A 22457-nucleotide genomic window follows, 5' to 3' on the forward strand; every position below is an offset into this window, starting at 1 on the left:
TAAAGGCTAATTTGATATGATTAAAAGTGATTTAAGCCCCGTTTATTTCTATAAAATAACTTTGAGAAAAATATTTTCCATATTTTTATATTCTTTGGAACATTAAAAGAAATATAAGTCAAGAAAATTAAGTTGTTGGTCAATTGAAAATAAATTAGCAATTAAGGAAAATAATTTACCCTTATTTATATGGAAAATATTTTTATACTTATTTCATAATTCAAAACTAGTCTTTTTAGTCCACCAAGGAACACTCCACCTATTGCAAAGATACAATTGTGGGCCAGCAATATCTTCAGAAGTGCCAAATGACTTTTTTTTTTTTCTGAAAAAAATGTTTAAAATAATTTATTGATAAGTCCATAAAATTTAAAATATATTTTATATGGTACTTTTTGTAACATGATTATTTTAAAATAATCACAATATAGTTTTTAAAATATGTTAAAGCCCATACCATTTTAAATATATATTTTAGCAATATATTTTACAGTAATTATAGCACTTATATATTGTTAAATTATCTTAACATGATATACACTATATTAAAAAAATTAAATTATATTGTTAGATTAAATTAATCATCATTATAGTATTTATACCATTAGAATACATTTTAAATAAAAAAAAAATCTAATTGTTAGATATATCTTTAATATAGATTGCTTATAAATAATATAATAGGTGCAAATGGATTATTTATATGATGAAAAATTAAATTTTTTAATGTTTATCAAATGTTCAAAAATTTTTTCCAAAAATTTTTTATGTAAAGCTAACCGTTGAAAAATAATGCAGTTTCCTACAAAATATTTTTCATGGAAATATTTTCCAAACAAGTTATTTCCTATAAAATATTTTTCATATTTTCCTGCAAGTTAATTTTCAAAAAGTTATTTCCCGTGAGCAAACGTAGCCTGAGTCTAGAAAAAAAATAACTAATTATTTAATCTCCTCAGATTTGGCCTATTTAATTTTCAGTTCACTAAACAACTTACGAGAAATAAGCTCATTCGTTGGCAATTAATTTAATACTACAATTAGGAGTCAAGATTCTGACCCAACAGAATCCAATTCTGCACATTTTAACTGCATCTACAAATTTAGTTTCTTAAATTCGCAGAGAACCTATTATGTACAAACAAGGATAAGGGTACAACACAAATTGAGATCAATCAATTACATGCTGGCAACTATGGAAGAAAGCTCTGTTTCCACCTCCGGTTCTCCATCGCACCCATCCAAACTTGTCTACAAAACCAATAAAATCTGTGTTAGCCACCAACCATGTGTTCAACATTGATTTTAGTCATCAAAGATACATTCGACCAATACGCACCTCTGTGTCTTTCAATTTGTGTTTCGACAGATACCGATCGAATGCACCCTTACCATAGAGGATCTTGGCTCCAGTTCCACGTCCCTCAGTTCCTACTGCCTCTTCATCAACTACAACAGCATCTAAAATATCTTCACCTGTTCTGACATCGGGAATCTACAGAGAGAGAAAAAAAAAAAAAGACGAAAACTCAATTATCTGAAAGTGGTGATCTGGATATCATTTTGTTAACTGATAAAATCAGAAATTAAAAAAAAAAAAAAGTGAATTGTCAGATGGATAAGGATAAAAGATCATAACCAGGATGAAACTAAAAGAGCACCAAATAATTGTGCACAGGTTGTCAGCGGATGAGATTAACAGGCTTGGAGAAAGTAACAGAGAAAAGCTATTGACAACTATTAACACAACAATGCACAACTCCTATGTCAAAAGTGGGAACCACGCATAGTCTCTTTGGCAGTAGAAGCTGCTTGAACTAACAAGACAAATTAGATGGTGAGCCCCAATGGTTCAGATGGTTTATAAAGTGGTATTTACGCGCAAAGAAGGGAGACATCAAAGTTTTACCCTGTGACTACTGTAGAGAATATGATGGTATTTGAATTGACATGCATATAACAGGATCTATGACACCGGATAATGTAACAAAGAGTTTGTTATCTGGAGAATGTTAATGCTTTTACTGAAAAACATCTATGAAGTCCACTCTAGAATATGTTCCGACTTGTAATCAAATCAGGAATCAAACAAACATAAATGTATCAGTTCTGTTATTATCCTAACCCCTAATCCATAAAAAAAAATAAATAAAAACCTCTTGTACCTGTTATTCGACAGGCACATCTTTGCACCAGAATTAGGAAAGTAAAACACACAAGGAGCAGCATACCTCATACATGGAATCCATCAAGATATTTTCCAGTATGGCCCGCAATCCACGAGCCCCAGTATTTTTGGTTATAGCTTTCTTAGCAATTAATCTCAAAGCATTTTCTGTGAAATGTAACTTTACCTGCAAAAATGACAAGTAAACTTGACTCAAAATAAAATAACATTTTAGGGACAAGCATAAAAAGGAGAATTGACAAATAATCCATCGGAACTCACATAAATATGTAAACATATAAGCATGAAAGTAAGTATTTGCTACTGATTTTGATATAGATTTCCCAAAACCTATCTATGAAGAGGAGGACACTTACACCATTCAATTGAAACATTTTCTTGTATTGCTTCCCAAGGGCATTTTTTGGCTCTGTCAGAACCTGAATAACATTATAGCAGTCAATAACACCACATAAACATTACATTAATTAGACTTCATACACCAAGACAATTTTCAAATTTCCACGAATACAAATAAATAGTGCCAAGTACATCAATTGCATGATTGTCATAAAAAAATAATTCCATGGTAACACAATTAAGCCTTAGTCCCAAGTTAGTTAGTGGTTAGATATATGTATCATTCCACCCCGTTTGAGCTATAGTTTCATGAAGGTCTAGGTCCTCTAGATCCTATATACTATTGCCTCCATGTCTTTTGAGATCTAGCCCTCTCTCTGAAAAATAATTCCATGCAAGAGAAAAAAAAAATAATTAACACTTTCAGCAAGTTCTATCTAGACTTGTTATCAGTATGAAACAAATATATGGGTGCAAAACAGTTATTGAGATGTCTATTATCATGATGTATGTTTAATAAATTATGTTACTAATTAATTTACTTCCTCCATGATTGCATCAAGAACATATAGTATCATAGAAAAAGGTGCATAAATTATATCTATTTGCAAGAAAATCGTTTCAAAATGTTACCTGCACAAGTTGATTCTCAGTAAGAGCTGACAAACTCACAAGGACAGGAAATCTTCCAACAAATTCTGGTATCAAACCATATGATATAAGATCACTACTTTCAGCCTGTCAAACAGAAGAGTCCATGCAGTAAATGAATAACAGAAAGCTGAGAGGGAGGGGGAGGAAAGAGGGAAAAAGAAAAGCTATCAGCTATTACTTATGGATCAAAGACTCAATCTGAAGTGTGAACTTACAGTCTCCAATAAAGATGATGTTACAGCAGCACTAGTAACACTTCCTGTCCTCATGTTTGCACGTACAGGTGCACCAAACCCAATGGAAGAATCTTGGCGCCTGTAACAAATGCAATACATTTACCATTATCATTTATCCTTCAAAGATGAGTTACACTATTTTCAAACACAAAAATCATTTTCTGTACGGTGGAAAAACCTTTCTGAAATGGTCTTCTCCAAGTCAATAAAAGCGCCCCCACATATGAAAAGAATATCCTTTGTATCAATCTGTGGGGAAAAGCCAAAAATCAAGAACAAGAAAAAAGGCATAAGATACAAACAGTATGAAGGAGAATAACTAAGAAATGTTGTAGACAAGTGCTAACAGAAGTTCAATAATCATAGTTGTAAGACTGGGCTTATGGACAAAGTCTTCCTCATCCCTTAATATAGCAAAATTTTATCATCTATATAAAGTTGCAACCTGATGACTATAATCCATCAAACAGCCAGAATCAAGTATTACAAACCATCCTTCACCTTACCTGAATATTGTCACCTCTTGGATGCTTTCTTGCTCCCTTCTCTGGAACATTGACAACCTAAATAAAGCAATGAATCAAGATAATAAACATCTGATTCATAAATTAAACTTCAACTAAATAAACAGTAATGATTCAATAATCTAATTTGTTTATCCGTGATTAAAGATCAAAATTTCGTCCGACCTGCTATACTCTACACAAAAACTACAAGAGTGATATGATGGCTTCAGTTTCATCGATTTCAGCTCAAAGTATCAACAGCTTATGCAAAACAACCACATACCGTTCCTTCGAGCATTTTTAACAGTGCCTGCTGAACACCCTCACCTGATACATCCCTGCTTACATTAACACTCTCGGCCTGCAATTAAAAGAAAAAAATGGAATGTTAAAGATTTTTCTCCCAAAAAATAAAGAAAGAAAGGATTTAATTTTGAACAAAGGTAAAAGAATATAAGATTAGAAGATAAAATGTGCAAGAAACCTTTTTGGTGATCTTGTCAACTTCATCTATGTATACAATGCCCTGTTGGGCAGCAGCCACATTATAATCAGCAGACTGACATAGCAAGAAAGACATAAAAATGTTAGAACCACTCATGCAGAGTATTAATCAATGAATAGTTAAACAAATTACAGAGAAGAATACAATTATATCAATGCTTTAATAGCAAGAGCAACAGCCTTGCTAAGATTTCACATGCTACTTAAAGTCAGTGGATAATGGGTCACTGTGAGTCAAATAAGTCCCTGAATTAGTGTTGTAAGTTATATAGCTGCATAAACAAAAAAACTTCCATTAACAATACATTATACTCTAACGACCAAACAAATGTAGTTCTATAGGAATTACAAATTCTGAAACCTGACAATAGACGAATTGAATCAATACTCGTAAATAGATAATTTGGGTAAAAAAAACAAGTACCCTTGCTAGTTTTTTATTAAGTTAGTAGAACTTATGGATGTTTTCACTTGTAGCAAACTAGGCTATTTTCTAGCAAATTTTTCCAAGAAAAAAAAAAAATAGAAAAGAGTCATACGTTAAAATGTAATTTTTCCAAATGGAGAACTGAAAACTAATTTTCGAATTTTCTAGAAAACAATAAACATTCAGAAAAACTTATTGATTTTACAAAATTTTCCTGTTATAGGAATTTCTCTTTTCCCTGCTTTCAACCAAATAGTCACATCATAGTCAACATTGCGTAACACTGTGGCATAACTACAATTTACACCATTGTTGTAGCAATGAACAAGTTTTTTTTTTATTATTATTAGGAAAAATAATTATTTCGTCCCTGACGTTTGCGATAATTATCTAAATAGTCCAAAATTTTGTACAAATATTTAACACGTCCCTGTGGTTTGCCTTCGACTCATTAAATAGTCCTTTCATCCATTTTCTTGTGTTTTTGCCGTTAAAATATAAAAAAAAGAGTGAAATACCCTTAAACACCATCCGTTCTTCCATTTAGAACTCAACTGAAGACTCAACTGAACTCAACCGAAGACAGTTCAAGAAAAGGATGTGAGAGAGAGAGAGAGAGAGAGAGAGAGAGAGAGAGAGAGAGAGAGAGAGAGAGAGAGAGAGAGAGAGTGATACATTGGGTCTTCCTGAAGCCTGCAAACCAAACAGACAGAGATGCAATCTTTAATGATAAATAAAACGATATTGAAAGAGAAAAATGACAACTGTTAATTACTTGTGCATATGCAATATATGGTAATGGAGCCACTATTGACATCACCAACATCACATGTTATATTATCTACGGCTTGCTCTCAGGAGTGTGGTTTGGCATGGACAATCATGAGAACACAATTATATATGGATGTGTTTTGCTATAAGATGAAGGTTATCATTCTTTTCGCATAAAGCCAAAGCAGATAACTACTGCAAATCTAATAAAGACCACATTATCCAAATTGAAAACACACTTTACATAAAAACAAACTACAAAACCCAATTGGCAAAAAGCATAAAAAAGAAGATTGATAACAAAATAAAAAATCAAATAAAGACCTCATTACCTAAATTGAAAACCCAATTCACAAGAAAACAAGAGCGGCAAAATCAATTGGCAAAGAACATAAATAAAGAGACTAATAACAGAATCAAACGAAAGATTACAAATAAGGCAATTGAAACAATTTCAATTCAAAAGCTCACCTTTAAAGAGAAAGATTGAGAATCCAAATGAAAAGAGCGAGTGAGGGTTGAAATCGTTTTAGAAAGATGATGAGAGAGACAAAGGAAACATGAGAATTAGAAAGACTTGTCTCTGTTATGGCAAGATTCGAGCTTTTTTTGGAATGATTCTGAGAAAAACAATCTAATGGAGGTTCCACCATGTGAATGAGAAGTTTTCATTTGGAGAAGAAAGTGGTCCACATCATCATAAGGGTGTTTTCGTCTTTTTCCCCCATTTTAGCATCTAAAACCATTAAAACTGGACAGAAGGACCTTTTAATTAGACAGAGGCAAATGTGAGGGATGAGATAAATATCATATAAAATGTCGGGGACTACTTAGATAATACGGTAAACTGGAAGGACTAAATAATTATTTTCCCTTATTATTATTATTATTTTGGATTGTTCAACTAGTGTGTTAAACGGATAGAAGCAACATATTGATTTCTTGGACTATGACCTAATGACTTTTAGGTAAATAAAAGGATTCTGAAGTTTTCTTTTTCGGAAACAGAATATTTTCCATTCAACAGGCTTAGTGATTTTTTAAAATAATTTCGGCTTCTTTAATTAGGTTTTAAACAACAGTTATGATCAATCATTTGCTAGAACTAGGACTTCATAGGTCCATAAGATGTTCCAATAATCTCTTTTTATGATTTCACCGTAATAAAAAAGTAAAAAATTGCAATGGATCACCAAAAACGCAAACTTAAACATTTTGTTATTTCAGTGCCAAACTAAATAATATGAGGTTAGCAAAATATGAGCAGAGACTAGGGTGACAGATGATAGTGAGGCCAGCCAAATTACAATATGATGGTGTAGTAGGATAATAAAGAAATGGAGTTACTAAAGTAAGACATGCCTTCAACAAACCAAATCAGAGTACCTGTTAAATTGTTGCTTAAATTAACATAATATATCAATAGCTAGGCAACTCCAATGCAGATAACCAAATACAGTCATGAGCCTTTCACATAGAGGTCGAATTTTTACTGCCTATCCATACAACAAAAAGGCAGGAAGCTTGATGCCAATACCTTTGGTTGGGATGGTATTAGAAACAATAATTTTTCCACAGGTCAAGGTGGCAAAATGAACTGGCACAATTGCTCATTTGAAGAGTACTTGAGTTTCCTTCTCATGTAACTAATCAAATGATATACGGAATAAGAAATACTCAATATAAAAGGCTCCCCACTTTGCCAAGGTTGGGCAAACATACCCGCCTACCCTCTGCTTTTAGCAAAGGTTATGAAAATTGAATTTTCCTTCTTTTTTTTTTTTCCATGCAAGACCAAAATTGAAACAGTAATCAGCTTGCCATAGAAATTTAGTTGCTAAGTTTACAACGAACATACAGTGATCCAACAAACAATCAACAAGACAAATAATACAACATAAATAGAACAGGATATATGTCACTGTCAACAGACGCAAGTTTTTGACCATTAAGTAGGGCTTGAAACAAGAGGAAACTTAGGGCTTTATGAACTTACCAAAAGTAGCTTGTACAATATGGACTCCACATCTTCCCCCACATATCCTGCCTGCGCATAGCATTTCATGTAACATGAAAAATTACTTACTATAGTATATGTTATAATTCACAATGCTTAGCAGCCAAAGCTCACAAGAAGTTTAGAGGAAATGCCATCGTAAGGCACAATCATCAAAAATATTCTAGTTAAAGAACTCTACAATCTTTTAACAAAGTCCACAAAAAAAAAAAAAAAAAAAAAAAAAAGATGAGAGCAAAGCATAAAAGGTACAGATCATAAAGATCACAAAAATGAAGAAATTAAAACCATTAACTTGCCTGAGTTAACGTAGTTGCATCTGCAATAACAAAGGGGACATTCACAAACCGAGCCAAGGTTTTGGCAAGTAAAGTCTTCCCTGTCCTTGAAATGGCGTTAGAAACAGCAAAAAAGTTAGACCAATAGACAACAGCATAAATAATAACCGGTCAACAAATAACGTATCTGAACTTTGTGACGCCACAATTTAGAGACCAAAAAAAAAAAAAAAAAAGGTGCATCACCACGCATAAAGCATTAAAGGAAACACCCATCAGATATACAAGAAATAAAAATAGGAGATAGCACGATATGGGTTTAACCCTTCATAGAATGTCCACAATTATTATTTGATATTAGTTAAGCCAAAAATTATTATTATTATTATTATACCATTAACAAAAAAAGCAGCAAAATCGAAATCTTGATCCTAAATTTCAAGAGTCAGAGTGATCAAAGACAGCAAGCAACATATATTGATCCACCAACAGCCTAACCACAGATGTTCTCCATCAATACAGCATCTAAAGAGGGGTATGGACACAACTCAATTGACAAGATACCTCCAGGCTTCCAGATTTCAGGAAATAACATAATTCAAGTTCTGAAGTTCTATTATAAAAGGAAAAGGATACAATAGGGATAACGACAAATTACCTGAGCCTGTTGGCCCCATTAGAAGAATGTTACTTTTCTCAAGTTCTACCCCATCATCATTCATAGCTTCTGCTTTGCTGTCCCCTGAATCTCCTGCAGACCTAACTTACCAAGTTGTAATAAACATGTTAGAAGTCAACAATTCTTGTGATGAACGCAATGAATGGCAATATTGTGACTCGAAAGTGTGCATGCAAATCCTAGTTAGTGACCTCTAATCCAACAATAATATGTGCACCCTCTCAATGATACAATGAAAAGGGCACAGCTGAGTGAGCCTATTTGCTCTTATCAGAAGAGAAAGGACTGCCACTGGGGGCAGATGCATGAAACAATCATCTAAATTTAGCAAATAGCAAAGCAGAAGCAAAGAAAATGCAGTCAATCTGTCAATGTTAGTTTTGTAGTCGTCAAACTTTATCTGCAGTTGTCATCGTTGCTAAAAGCACAAGGCACACACCTTTTAGAGAAGCACAATAGAAATAGAGTTTTCTAGAAAATGCATTCTTACATTTGTAGGACAATTACTATGCAGTCAATACTCCTTCCTTTGGCATTTAACAGAGAATGTTAATACAATATGGAATACTACTGCCAGAACTATAAGAATCTAGATCCCGTGACAAGAGAAATTGCTAAAATAATAAAGGAAGACCAAAAAATTAGAATCCATGTTTGATACAAAAAGAATATAAATGCCTACATTCTTATGAGTGCAGAACAACAGTATTCTAGATTTCTTAGAAAGCAACTGAAAGAAATAAGGTGAAAAAATGAAATAGGGAAATAAAGGGAAAGAGAAGGAGGGGGGAGCAGAAAAAGGGAAAGCAAAATACAGAGGATCCTAATTGAAGAGCAGAAGATAATCAGGAGAGAGAGAGAGAGAGAGAGAGAGAGAGAGAGAGAGAGAGAGAGAGAGTGGTGAACATGGACTTTGGAAACACTATCTACAACACTGTCTTTTTCTTTCTCTTGTTTATTTGGTCTAATTCTTTTTCTTTTTCTTTTTCTTTTCTCTCTCTCTCTCTCTCTCTCTCTCTCTCTTCCCTTCTTTGGCACCATCTTCAATTAGAAATGCCATGATACCTAGTGGTCCTTTTCCTTGTCCTTCACTATCACTTCCCGTTTAATTTGGAGTATCATAATACACCACAAACTAGTATAGTAAACCTTATATCCATGATATATAAATAAGAAAAAAAAAAAAAAAAGAAAATTGGAAGAATAGATGGTGGCAGGAGAAATATAATACAGGCATTCCTATATTCTGTCTTGAGCCTAGAGAAAGTAGTGCACCTATGCAATAACACACCTCAATTAGGTCACCTCTTGATCATAATAGGGAGCTGGACCTGGCTCTTGGTGAGCATTGAGCCTACAGCACACCTCTAACAACTATGGAAATCACCAAGTCAGGTACTATTACAGCTCAAAGACATACTAACCCTACCAAAATGTTAAATCTTGTTAACAAGAAGGTTAAGGGATAGATATCCTACTTTTGTCAATGAATGGCTCTACAATTTATTGCGGGCACAAGCATCCTAGTTAATTCTGGCCCTGTTTGCAACAACTTTTAATGTAACGTTTAGCATTTTAACTACAGTTAAAACACTATCATACTGTTCGGTAACGTAATATTTATAGTAGCATTTAGGGGTAAAGGGAATGTTCACGAAATGTTATTTCCTTAACGTTTTGGGTTCACAACAATTAATTGAACTTTTTAAAATTGTTTTACATTTGAAAAAACTAATCAAACAGCTATTTTTATCAAACGACTTATGCTTTAAACCATTGGCAACTAATATTTAGCTACTACAATAGCTAACAACTACTATAATAACTAATATCACCTTCTCTCTATTCCTTTTTCAAATTAAATAAGATAAAGATTTAGTTGCTAACAAAAAAATGCATTATTCTCTATCCCTAGGCCAGCCATGAGAAAGCATAAGGCAAAAACTAAAAACTAGCAATTTAAGTGCCATCGAAAATAAACTTTATTAATGTGAATTGTTGTCATTCAGCTAACAAAAAGTGAGTTTCAAAGGATGGCAAAATCTGGCACATGTTGGTCACAAACAGCCAAACAATGTTAGATAGTCCTCATGCCTAACTGACAATTAACTTACATCTTCTCTAATTGTACACATATGACAAAGGAGAAAAACAATGGACTAAGTTATGCATGTAGTAAAGGTATATAACTGACCACTTTTGAATCGAATCATGATATATTCTCTTATAATGATTGTAAACTGCAACGGAAAGCACCTGTTTAGGAAGTTATACAATTAGAAATAATGCGGGCATGTAACGTGGGAACAGATTTTAAAAAATGATACTGATAATTCTGCAAATATGTAGTTAAGGATTGCATGATGTGCTAACGTACGTATCTAAAACCCTATAGATTAGGAACAACAAGATTTAAATATAGATTAAAAAAATTGATATGATTGCAATTTGCACATTGTGTACAATTATAATACTAATCTAATGCGGAGGAGGTTCCATTCCTCATTTATTATAAAAAATAAAAATAAAAAAAAAGTTACAAAGAAAGGAAGGAAAACCTGTAACTTTCATATGCACATTGGCATTCAAAGCCTTCTTCACTGACAGAAGTTTCAATGAAAACTAAAGAAGCACATTTTCATAACTATATTAAGAAATCCAGTATAACCAAAAAGTTTAAATAAAAACAAATAAAGGTAAACAACAAACTCACTAAAAAAACGTAATTAAGTAAAGAACTTAACGAATTAATCTAAAAAGAGCCATATTCTTCCCATGCTACTTTACTTTCAAACTCCATGACCTTTTGTGCTAAAACATGAAAAAAAAAAAAAAAAAAAAAAAAAAAAAAAAAAAGAGAGAAAGAATCCTCCAATTAAACCAAACATATATGTGCTACCACTGTAAGCATTTAAGAGACAAAAAACAATGCATTTTTTCGAAAACTCCAGGTAACCAATAAGGCCACTAAGCCACGAGAACACTCACCTTTTTTGCTCTTTCTTGTCCAATTACAAACTTATCCAGTCCCTTACAAATCTCCTTTGGTGTTGGAAAATTCTGCCCCAAATTGGATCCACCCCAGCACTCATCCTTGGAATTGGACCCAGACCCATTTCTACCTCCACCGCCACGGACTACATTCGCGCCGGATTCGCTTACCCTAATCGTTGTAATCCCATCCCCAGGAGGTTGCCATACCTCTGGTGGGTCACCATAATTGGACCCATTATTACTACTACAATTCGATCTCTGGTTCCAATTCCCACCAAAATCCTTACTTGAATACCTTCTACTTTTCCTATTATCCAAAAATTGAGTACCCTTATCGACGAATTCACCGCGCAACGAGACGGGCTTCAAAGAACTGAAGTGATAGGGAGTATTGGAAGAATGATCGTCCCATTTATCCCAGTGCGTAGAGTAAGAGCTAGACATGCTACCGGTGTGCACGCAATTGAATAAGAAGTACCTGAATTGGGAAGTTGTGAAAGAAGCCGCTTCCTTTGCAGGTTTGGATCTAAGAACTGCAGCCATGGTGTCCAAATTATCGCGGGAAAGTAACCGAAAGTAAGATAACAAGGAACGTAAAATTAAGGGCTCATTAATGGGTCAAAATGAAAATTTGTCGAGGGTTTCGCAACAACTGGAAGTGAAATTATGAGGGTGTGTAGATTTTATGATTATCATGTAAGGGTCAAGGGTGGAGAATTTTTGTTGATAGAAATGAAAGACAAATCAGAAATTTCAGGCAGAGGGAATATAGAACAGAGAAATATCTGACCGATATGGCGTGGCGAGAGAGGTTTCGAGAAAATGAAAAAAGAGAAAAATTCTACTGTTTCGAGTGCAATGAAAAAACGACGCCGCTGTGTTAAGTGAATTCATGAACCAATCGAGGGCGGATGCGGCTAAATCATTAGAAAATCCCTAACCCTTACCCGTGGTCTTAACTGTAGACCTAAATCTAATTTTATTCTCTTACAGCTAGGTATGGACCAGCGGTTCTTTTTAAACTGAAACTAAATCGGAATCGATTGCACTACAGATGAATTGTAACTGAATCCGAACTGTTAGTTCGAAATTTTGAACTAAACATGTCGGTTCAAAAATTTGAACCGAAATCAACGGTTCAAAAACCAGTTAAGGTTCATGTGAATGTTAAAATCTGAACTTAAACCAATCCAAAACCGGTACTTTTGATCCGATTCGAACCGTAAATTTTCTATTTTTTATTTTTAAAATAATAATCACTTAGCCTATTCTATACACTTCTAAAAGTCTAAATAATATTTTAATATATGATACATTTTACTTGAGATTTTTTTCTTTTTGAAAATACACTTTACTTGAAAAGTTAAAATTTTAAAAAAGTAAAATGATAAAAAAGTGAAATATTTAGCCTAAAATTATTTTATTTTTATTTTTTTTCCTTTTAAATTATTTACTTAGTTCAAAATTAATTGTTTAAAGCACTTTTCAAAATTTTCTAACAATTTATTTAATTAATAACATTTAGACAAAATAAAATGATAATTTATTTAATTATTTTGTAAAATTAATTAATTTTATTTTTATGAGTATGAACATTCTAAATTTTAGTTAAAATAAAATTTACCAATATTTTTTAAACTCATAATTTTTTCGAAAGAAAGATGTAACATTAGAATTGAATTTTTTTAAAAAAAAATAGTACTTGTATCGCCGGGAACCATGATTGGAATCGTTGGTTTATCGAAAGCGCACTGGAACCAGTTGGAACCAGAACCGGTAGTTCAAAAGCCGGTTCAGGTTCAACATTTTAAAAATTTTGAACCGCCGGTTCAATGAACTGGCGATGCCTATTTACAGCCCTTTTTGAACAAATGAATTATGATTCTAGAATTCATTTGCAAATAAATTTATCATGTTTAGTATGCTACAATTTAAAATAAAGAATTCAATTGCATTCCACAAAATTGTATTTAGAATAAATTCTTAAATGAAAATTCATTTGTCTTTATTTCTTACAACACCATTGACATAACAATTTAACAAAAATAAATAACAAACACCAATTATATTTATTATGTACAATATAATAATTTGTCATTTTTTATTAGAATATAAATAATAAATTTCATATAAATAAGTACACTATTATTCCACACTAATTAATTAATTATATAAGCAATAACATTCATCATAATAATTATTTTTAATTGATGTAAAATTTTTTGTTGATTTAAGTAATTAATTTGGAAACTAAACAAAAATATTAAGAATGTTATTATTGTTATTAATTACATTTGAAAACAATTGTTGATACTCAGTTTTTATAGTAATATTAACTAACTAACGTTATTATTAAACTTTAAAAAAATTCAAGAAATTTTCCAAAAAATAAACAAAAAGAAAAAAAATATAAATATAAACTGCGTCATTATTGGATAAAAACAAGTAACATTGTTATAGTTTGAAATTTTCAAAAGAAAATACACAAAAAGGAAAAAAAGTAAAAATAGTTGAATTTACAGTGGAGGGTAATTTTATTAATAAATATTTTAATGGTCAATTTTGTGGAATTCATTTACAAATTCCATCAATTTTAGCAAAATTTGAGTTAGGCATACCCAATATCATAGAATTCAAATCAGTATTTTTTTTTTTCATTACAAACACAACATTTTGGATTTCTAAATGAATTCCACAAAATTCTGTGAAATTCATTTGTTCCAAACGAGCTCATGGTTAGGCTAACACTTAATTAGTATTCTAAATTCTAATTTTAATTACAAGAACATTCTAATTTCAAATTGTATCCGATTTAATGAATAAAATATTATTTTCATTGAACCTATATTCTCTCTTATGGTTAGGTTAACCAAAAACTCACCATTTATCGACACCCTAACTAATCTTAGTTAGAAATTTAAATTCATAAAAGACTAAGTAAAATAATAAATTTTAGTTAGTTATAAGCATAAATTATTAGTTTAGGTTTTCTTTTTTTTTTTTTAACATTTTTAAGCATGAAATTTTAGTTACGATTTATTGAAATTTTAATTAAATTAGATATGGTAACATCCTGGACCTGAAACACCATATCATGATCATACGTCTATATTTATGAAAATGACACATGAATGTGTGTGTGTGTATATATATACATATAACTTGTCATAATATTGGGCAATGATATACCTAAGCATGACCATGCATATAAGCATCTGACAATAATGTGAATATGCAAATGTATGAATCTGAATAAGCTCTGAACCCAGAAAGCTTAACACTCTATCTTAGACTCAAAAGGTGTATATTATACATGTGTGTGTTCTTTAAAGCCTCTAAGTGCACCTATATATAGTGTTTATGAATAAGTTAACTCAAATGGGAATAGTGAGATTATTATAGAAAATTATGTCTATTTTGATAATTAAGTTGATTAAGATTGCCTTAATATACTAGTAAGAGATTGTTAATCACAAAATCATAAGTTAATGAAAGTAGAAAATGATTATGGAGATTAATTAGAAGGTTAAATGTGCTCAAGTTACAGTAATGAGAAACTAACACAAGAAGCACCTCAATTAGTGTTTTGATTAAGTACTTAATGACTTGATGTTAAATCATGTAAGATGTGTAGTTAAAGCCTAAATGAGATTAATTAAGTGTTAATGGAGGATTATAGATTTGATTAACATAAAGAATAGTTACAATTACAAATGTGGGTAAATATAAGAATACATGAGAATTTGAGGAGTTAAAGGGAGATTAATAAGTCATGTGACTTGCACATGACTTGTTAGTTTATGAAAGGCTAAGTAATAGCAAAAATCAAAGAACAAAAAGGAAATAGAAAAGAGAGAAGGAGAGGCCGACACATAAAGAGAGAAGAAGGATAAGAAGAAGAAGGAGAAGAAAGTTTAAGGTGCGAAGGAGAAGAAAGTTTAAGGTGCTAAGGATTCAGCTTGATTTTTAAAAGGTTTTTATTGGAAATCATCTAAGGTAACTTAATCTCTATTTAGTTTATGTTATTTTTATGATTTGGAGAAGTTTGAGCTAGGGTTTCAAGTAGATATTTTTAACGAGAGATTGATTTTGATGTTAATAAGTGAAATAAACATGATTTAAAGTGTTAATTAGTTAGTACTGATTATATAAACCATGATTTAAGCTTTAATTTGATTAAATTGAGAAAATCTCACCTAAGGCCAAAGATAGAAATTCTGCCAACTCGAAATGACCCTGGAAATGATAATTTCGTTTTGAATTGATGAGTTTAATTAGTTGTTTAAACATTCTAATGATGTTATCAAGTGTTAGTTTGAAAAGAATGATGTTTAAATTGAAGTTACCATATTTATATGATTATGGAAGTTTAAAGAGCTTAAGAAATATTCATTGAATGGTGATATCATGGTGAATTTTAAGACTATTAATTGATGAGTAATTAATTGAATTGAGATTTCAGAATTATCTAATGATTGTTGGAGAATGCATAGAATTCTTTGGGAGTTCAAAAATACAAATAGGAATAAAAATGTTAAGCACTTAAATCATGCACACCAAGTTTGATTAAATGTTTAAACGAGTATTAAGGTGCTTGCTTATCCATTTAGGTAAAAGGATCCTAGAAGAAGGTGAAAGAGGAGGCTCTTCCAGGCCTTGATACTATTGCACTATATACTATGAGTAAAAGCTTATGATGGTTATTTGTATGTGATGAATGTTTTGTTTGATATATCAATTACGATATTATTCAATACTTGATATTATGATCTGAAAAAGAAATGATTTGTCTGAAAAGAGGCAAGTAAGCAAAATATATGTGTTATTCCGAGACCAATGAGCCTAACCTGTGAATGTAATAAAGCATATGATTCATTCTGAAAAGGGGTAGGTTCAGCGAAAAGGTATGTGTTATTCTGAGGCCAATGAACCTAATCTATGAATGCAATTCTATCATATTTGCATATGAGATAAAAGGAAGTTATGACCATCATTACCAACTCGTGAATCTGATCTATATCTGGAGCTGTATGCTCATAAATTTGTTATCTGGAGCTGCATGCTCATAAATCTGTTATTTAGAGCTGCGTGCTCAAAATATCTGATCTAAAAGCTAGCCAGCTAAATTTGATATCTAAAATCTGTTATTTGATACCTGAGGTGAGTTTGGTTTGACAGATCATAACAAAAATAATCTAACAATCATCTGCATTATACTTTTGAAATATAGCTCTATAGCATCATATCTGTGATGCCTTGAATGACTATGATCTAAATTTCTGTCAATGAGAATGATATTATATCTGCACACTATTGCTGTGAATGACTTGATGAATGGCTATTATTATCTAATAATCGTTGATGCCGGCATTGATGGCCCGAGGAGTTTGAAATGTTCTGAAATATTGGGAGTGTATTGTGTGCCCTTGATTGAGATGCTTGATATTTGTTGTATAGTTAATAATCAGTATAATGTTTTTTACTCAATGAGTAGCATCTCATATAAAATGCTAATGTTTTGTCAGATTTTGGCATTAGGAGGCATTAGCAGTTAGCACTCCATCTATTCAGACTAACAGAAATGGAACAAAGGTCGGGATCAATCGTGTTTACATATGTCACCTCCTCAGTTTGTAAATATGCTTGTAGGAGTTTAAAACTCCTTAATGTCCACCGTGTATTAAGTAATTTTAAATTTTATTTGGTTATGTATATATATTTATATATGACTGTTGTGAAAAGTAAAAAAATTTTTTATACTAATTTTTATTATTAAACACATGGTGCGACTTATATTTCTGTTAATGGATCTGTATGATATGTTATGTAGCATCTTAGCACTACTTAGCCTTGGATACATGGTGTTAGGGTGTTACAGATATCTTATAAAAATAGAATTTATTCATTACGACGTCATTTTTATTTTTAGAAAATCATTACTTGTTGTCAAGATTATATAAATAAATATTATTTTAATTTTAAGATGAATAAATTATTTTCATTTTAATATTTACCCCATGAAAATAATATTTTATGCATTAAATTGAGTACAATTTGAAATTAGGGTAATATTATAACTAAACTTCAAATTCAGGATACTAGGAGAAGAAAATAGAATTTATGGTACAATTAAAACTATCCGCAAAGTTTGAAATTTTTTAATAATTTACGTGTGGATGCATAAACATTCGCCTATCGAGGATATAGTACTTATTAGCCATGTGGTTTGATCCAATTTATTAATTCATCCTTTAATTTTAGTAAACCTAATCAATAGTTCTCAGGATTTATTCGCATCTCATAATTTGGTCCTTCTGTCCATTTTCAATTATGCGAAACCAAATGCAGCAAAAGGAAAATAACTCCAACATGGCCTCCATTAAATCAATCTCAATCTCGAGGGTTAATTTCATTGGAAATAGCTGAACTATTGGATAATCACTTAATGGGGGTACCAATTTCAGTTTGTAACTTAAAAATACCTAACTATCCATCTTCAACCTATCGGTTACACATTTCACTTTTATAGTCATAGTAAGTTACTTTAGGTCATAGACCTTTCAATCACATTAATGACTCTTAAAGGTTTAACCAAGCATGCAAACTCATAAATATTCACCTTGACTTGACAAATCATCATAAATGTAAGTTTAGTAACTAAGACATTCCACTTTAACTAAACCATGTTTAACTTCTAAAGTCTTGTCATAATAGCTTAATTATTCATTTCCGTTCATAAAATTAAGGCCAAAAGGTTATTCATGTTTATATATACTTACACACAAATACACACTCATACAAAGACATATAATCATAGATTATGCAAATTTTTCACATATACTTTATAGCGATACTAAAGTTCCTAAGATTATCATAGCACAATGTTTAAGTATCATAAAGGATTATAGCCCACTTACCTTTGCATAGCCATATCATGCCTCATTTGTCCGATACATGGACTTACCATGAGAATAAATTATTTAGAATGAGTTTTCAAGACATGTAATATATCTCATTCATTATCATGTTCACCTAACTCATTCAATCAACTCATGACAAGTTCATTTATCATAAGACATTCCATTCTTGCATGCATTCTCTTACTATATGCTAAAACCATGCATCAGTTTTCCTTTTTCAAGGTCACAATGTGAGTCATACATGATTCGTTTCTTTAATCATATATACACCTATACTTTTTATACTCACAAAATATAAAGCATAATCAAATTGTTCAATATGCATCATAAGGGCCTTTACTTTACCATCATCATTGCATACTCATGTTTATTCTTTACTCAACAATTAGGTTTCATAGGATATTTTAGACTCATTTTGAAGAGGTTTAAGTGAGGATTACATCATAGACATATTAAGTATGCATTATAGGGGGGTTTAGGTATCATTTAGAGGGCAAAAACATGCATTTTTAAGGAGTGATAGAATGTAATAGGACCTGGGTGTGTCAGGTGACAATTTTGTGTTAGTTTGGCCATTTTAACACTTAAAAACACAACATTCAAAAGGTTACACGGTCAGCTCATGTCAAGGAACATGATTATGTGTTTCTGGGCAGGTTTTTACAGGATTTTCTCCCCTTTTGAGCTTTAAACATACCATAATTTCAACTCATCATAAAATCATGCATTAGCATTCAATTCCTAGTATTATCACATTATAAAGAAGCTAAAATATCCAATAAATAATTGAGATTTGATACAAAACCTTAAACCATATTTGGTATGCTGTAATCAACCATGTAATTGAATTGGAATTACATTACATGACTAATTACATTGTTTGGTCAGACTGTTTTTAACACAATAATATAATTGAGATTACATTTGAAATATTCGTTACTTAAATTGATATAATATTAATTACACCAAAAAACACATGTATTGTCCATTCCATTAAGCACATGTAATTCCAATTACATCAAGTCTTCTCGATCAAAACTCTATCACTATCACCATCACTCAACCACCACTACCACCATCACTCGACCACCACCCCACCATCACTGTCACCATCACTGGACCACCACTACCACCATCGCTCGACCACCACCCCACCATCACCACCACCACAACTAGTATCATCACCACCATTCCTCCACCACTAGCACCATTGTCGCTACCGCTCCTCCACCACACTCCACCACTATCTCCCCCACTTCCAGCACCATTACTCCACTACCACCTCCACCACCATCACTCCACCACCACCACCATTGCCGCCCCTCCTCCACCACCACCACTGCCACTACCTCAACCACTCTACCACCACCACTACCACATAACAAAAATTGTATTTTAGTGTTTAATAAGCAAAACAAAATAAAAATTTTTATTTTATTCTTTTAGTTTATTTTAGGAATGGAAAGAATATAATGAAAAAACACCAAAAATAACAAAAAGTCCATAATTTTATATTGTAATTTAATTTATTTAATGAAAATATAAAAAAATTATTTTCTCATGACTTTAACTTGTATTTTGTTATATTACATTTTTCTGGGCTTACCTTTTAATTTTTTTAGTTCAAATAAATTTATAAATCTAAATGGTCTTTAATAGCTTAATACAGGGAATAGCTTTTGGTTCAAATATTTCTTTTATATTAATAATAATGTGATAGTGGTGGTGTTGGAGTAGTGTCTGAGGTGGTTTTTGTGGTGGAATGGTGGTTATGGGTGGTGATGGTGGCAGAGTGGTAGTTGTGGTGGTGATGGTATGCTAATTACATTAGATACTTACAAATAAATTTTACAAATTTTCTCAATTACATTACCAAACATAGTAATGGCAATCAATTTCTAACTATTTATGTTATGCCACATCTCTACACCAATATTTAGAATAATGCCATTAACGTACATTCACATCAATTTCAATAATTTCATATATGCCCTTACCCCGGTTAGAAACATGGGTTCTTAATTTTCTAAATCAATTTACTTTACCATCAAATTTAACATATTCTCATAAATTAAATAACATGGGTTAAAATTATCAGCACTCCCTGAGACCACTGTTCATGACCTGAGAATTCCATTACTATTGACCCGAGATTTGGGGTGTTACACTCACCTTGTTTGAGCATATATATTTCTTCTTGTAATTCTGAGATGTGAAACATATCTTCTTGAGAAACCTCTCATTTAAATCCACCCAAACGTCCACAGCTTTATCAATCCATAAGATACTCTGTATGATCGATGGAGATAATGAGTGAATGATCCATGAGAGAACCTTAGTATTACATCTCTCCCACAAAGAATATATTAGATCAGTAACAAATGGTATAATAAGAGAACCATAAATGAAATTGAGTTTTTTTTTTAGAAACTAATTCCATTCTCATAGCCCTTTATCATGATTAATAGTTTGTCCCACATAAAGGTGGACAAATCAGTACTAATGCTCGATTTTCATTTGGATGCAAAAAATAAGGACTAGAAGGATCAACAACCATTTAAAAAAAAATTGCGAAAGAAGAAGAAGAAGAAGAAGAAGATGATGATATGATGAAGCTGAAGTCGTTAAGAAAATAGGGACTTTAGATGTGCTCTGGCACAATGTGAGATTATAGAAAATTGGATAAAAATCTCATTAAAAATTAAAGAGTTACAAGTGTTGCTGTGAATACTCAAATTTTAACCTTGCTACAGTAAATTTGACTTTTCTACAGTAACTTTGACTTCACCACAGTGTCAGTGCCGGACTGCAAACAGTCCGGCCGGACCGGAGGCCATTTTGGACATTTACTGGAAGTATGCCAATATGGTACTTAAAACGTCCGGAATATCGTGAGGATCGCAAAACTGGTCCCGAAATAATTTTTGGAGGTCCGAAACTCCCGGAAAAGCCCCCGGAGCGAGATAAGGGGGGGGACCACCGCACACAGCAGCTCCGGCGGCAGCGGCCGCCCTGGACGGCGGCAGCGGCCGCCCTGGGCAGCCGCCGTGCCTCCTGGGCGGCAGCTACCGCCCAGCCAGGCGGCAGCAGCCGCTGCGCCTCCTGGGCTGCAGCTGCCGCCCAGCCAGGCGGCCCCCTGCCGCCCCGCCAGGCGGCAGCAGCCGCCGCGCCTCCAGGGCGGCAGCTGCCGCCCAGCCCGGCGGCACCTGCCGCCCTGGGTCCGATTTTGGCCTATAAATAGGCCATTTTCAGCCTAATTTTGACACCCCTGTCTGTGTTGACGGACGATCTTTCTCCCTCCCACGCTCCTTGCGATTTCTTTACCGCTTTTTGCATTTAATTTAATTTTTATTACATTTTTATTGTGATAATTGGACACTAAAATTAAACAAATTAAAATTAATTAATATTCCCCAAGCAAGGAGCTTAAATCTGGAATTAAGAAGCGGTCGTCGATTAAATCAGGTATGTAAACGAAACTCTACCTATTTAATTTTAGCACTTCATGCATGTTTCTTTTCTACTCCTAACAATTCTATAATCGCATAAATGCATTCACATCATCATTTAGACAAATAAACTGTCTCAATTAAACATGATTAAACTTAAATGCCCGGTTAATTAATAATCGTGGTATTAAAAGTTTAAATCCGACAATATTGGCTAAAATGCCTAGTTAATCAATAACTACGGTATAATTGCCTTTATTTCGAACACTTTGCCTAAAAGTCCAATTAATCAATAATTGTGACTAACGGCCTCGTTCAATCACGTTTTTTCGGCAACAAAATTGCCTACATTTAATCAATCAATTTTGGCAAATAATTGCCTACGGTCTAATCGATTTTTAGCAAACAAATTGCTTATAAATGAGATTAACCGTTTTTTAGCGATAAATCGCTTAAAATCAACACTTTTGGCAACAAATGCCTAATCAAATCAAT

General features: G+C 32.5%; 1 protein-coding gene across 2 annotated transcripts; it reads right to left on the reverse strand.

Annotated features, from left to right (window-relative positions):
- Positions 1-994: 994 nt before the first annotated feature.
- CLPX (CLP protease regulatory subunit X) lies at positions 995-12418 on the reverse strand. Of its 2 annotated transcripts, XM_089722111.1 has the most exons (16): positions 11588-12418; positions 10794-10855; positions 8579-8679; positions 7938-8021; positions 7622-7668; positions 5530-5547; positions 4408-4482; positions 4207-4284; positions 3924-3980; positions 3596-3666; positions 3397-3496; positions 3161-3265; positions 2545-2607; positions 2232-2354; positions 1340-1495; positions 995-1251 (listed from the first exon to the last, which is right to left on the reverse strand). In XM_089722111.1, exons 1-16 carry the CDS (start codon positions 12134-12136, stop codon positions 1180-1182), a joined length of 1761 nt encoding a protein of 586 aa, XP_089578237.1. In that variant the 5' UTR covers positions 12137-12418; the 3' UTR covers positions 995-1179. The 2 variants fall into 2 exon arrangements, with proteins under 2 accessions (XP_089578237.1, XP_089578238.1); XM_089722112.1 differs by lacking the exon at positions 5530-5547 and having other exon boundaries at positions 11588-12416.
- Positions 12419-22457: the final 10039 nt, after the last annotated feature.

This window comes from Jatropha curcas, chromosome 5, assembly GCF_041381405.1.
Source record: "Jatropha curcas cultivar XTBG-Jc1 chromosome 5, XTBG_Jcur_1.0, whole genome shotgun sequence".
Lineage (NCBI taxonomy): Eukaryota > Viridiplantae > Streptophyta > Magnoliopsida > Malpighiales > Euphorbiaceae > Jatropha > Jatropha curcas.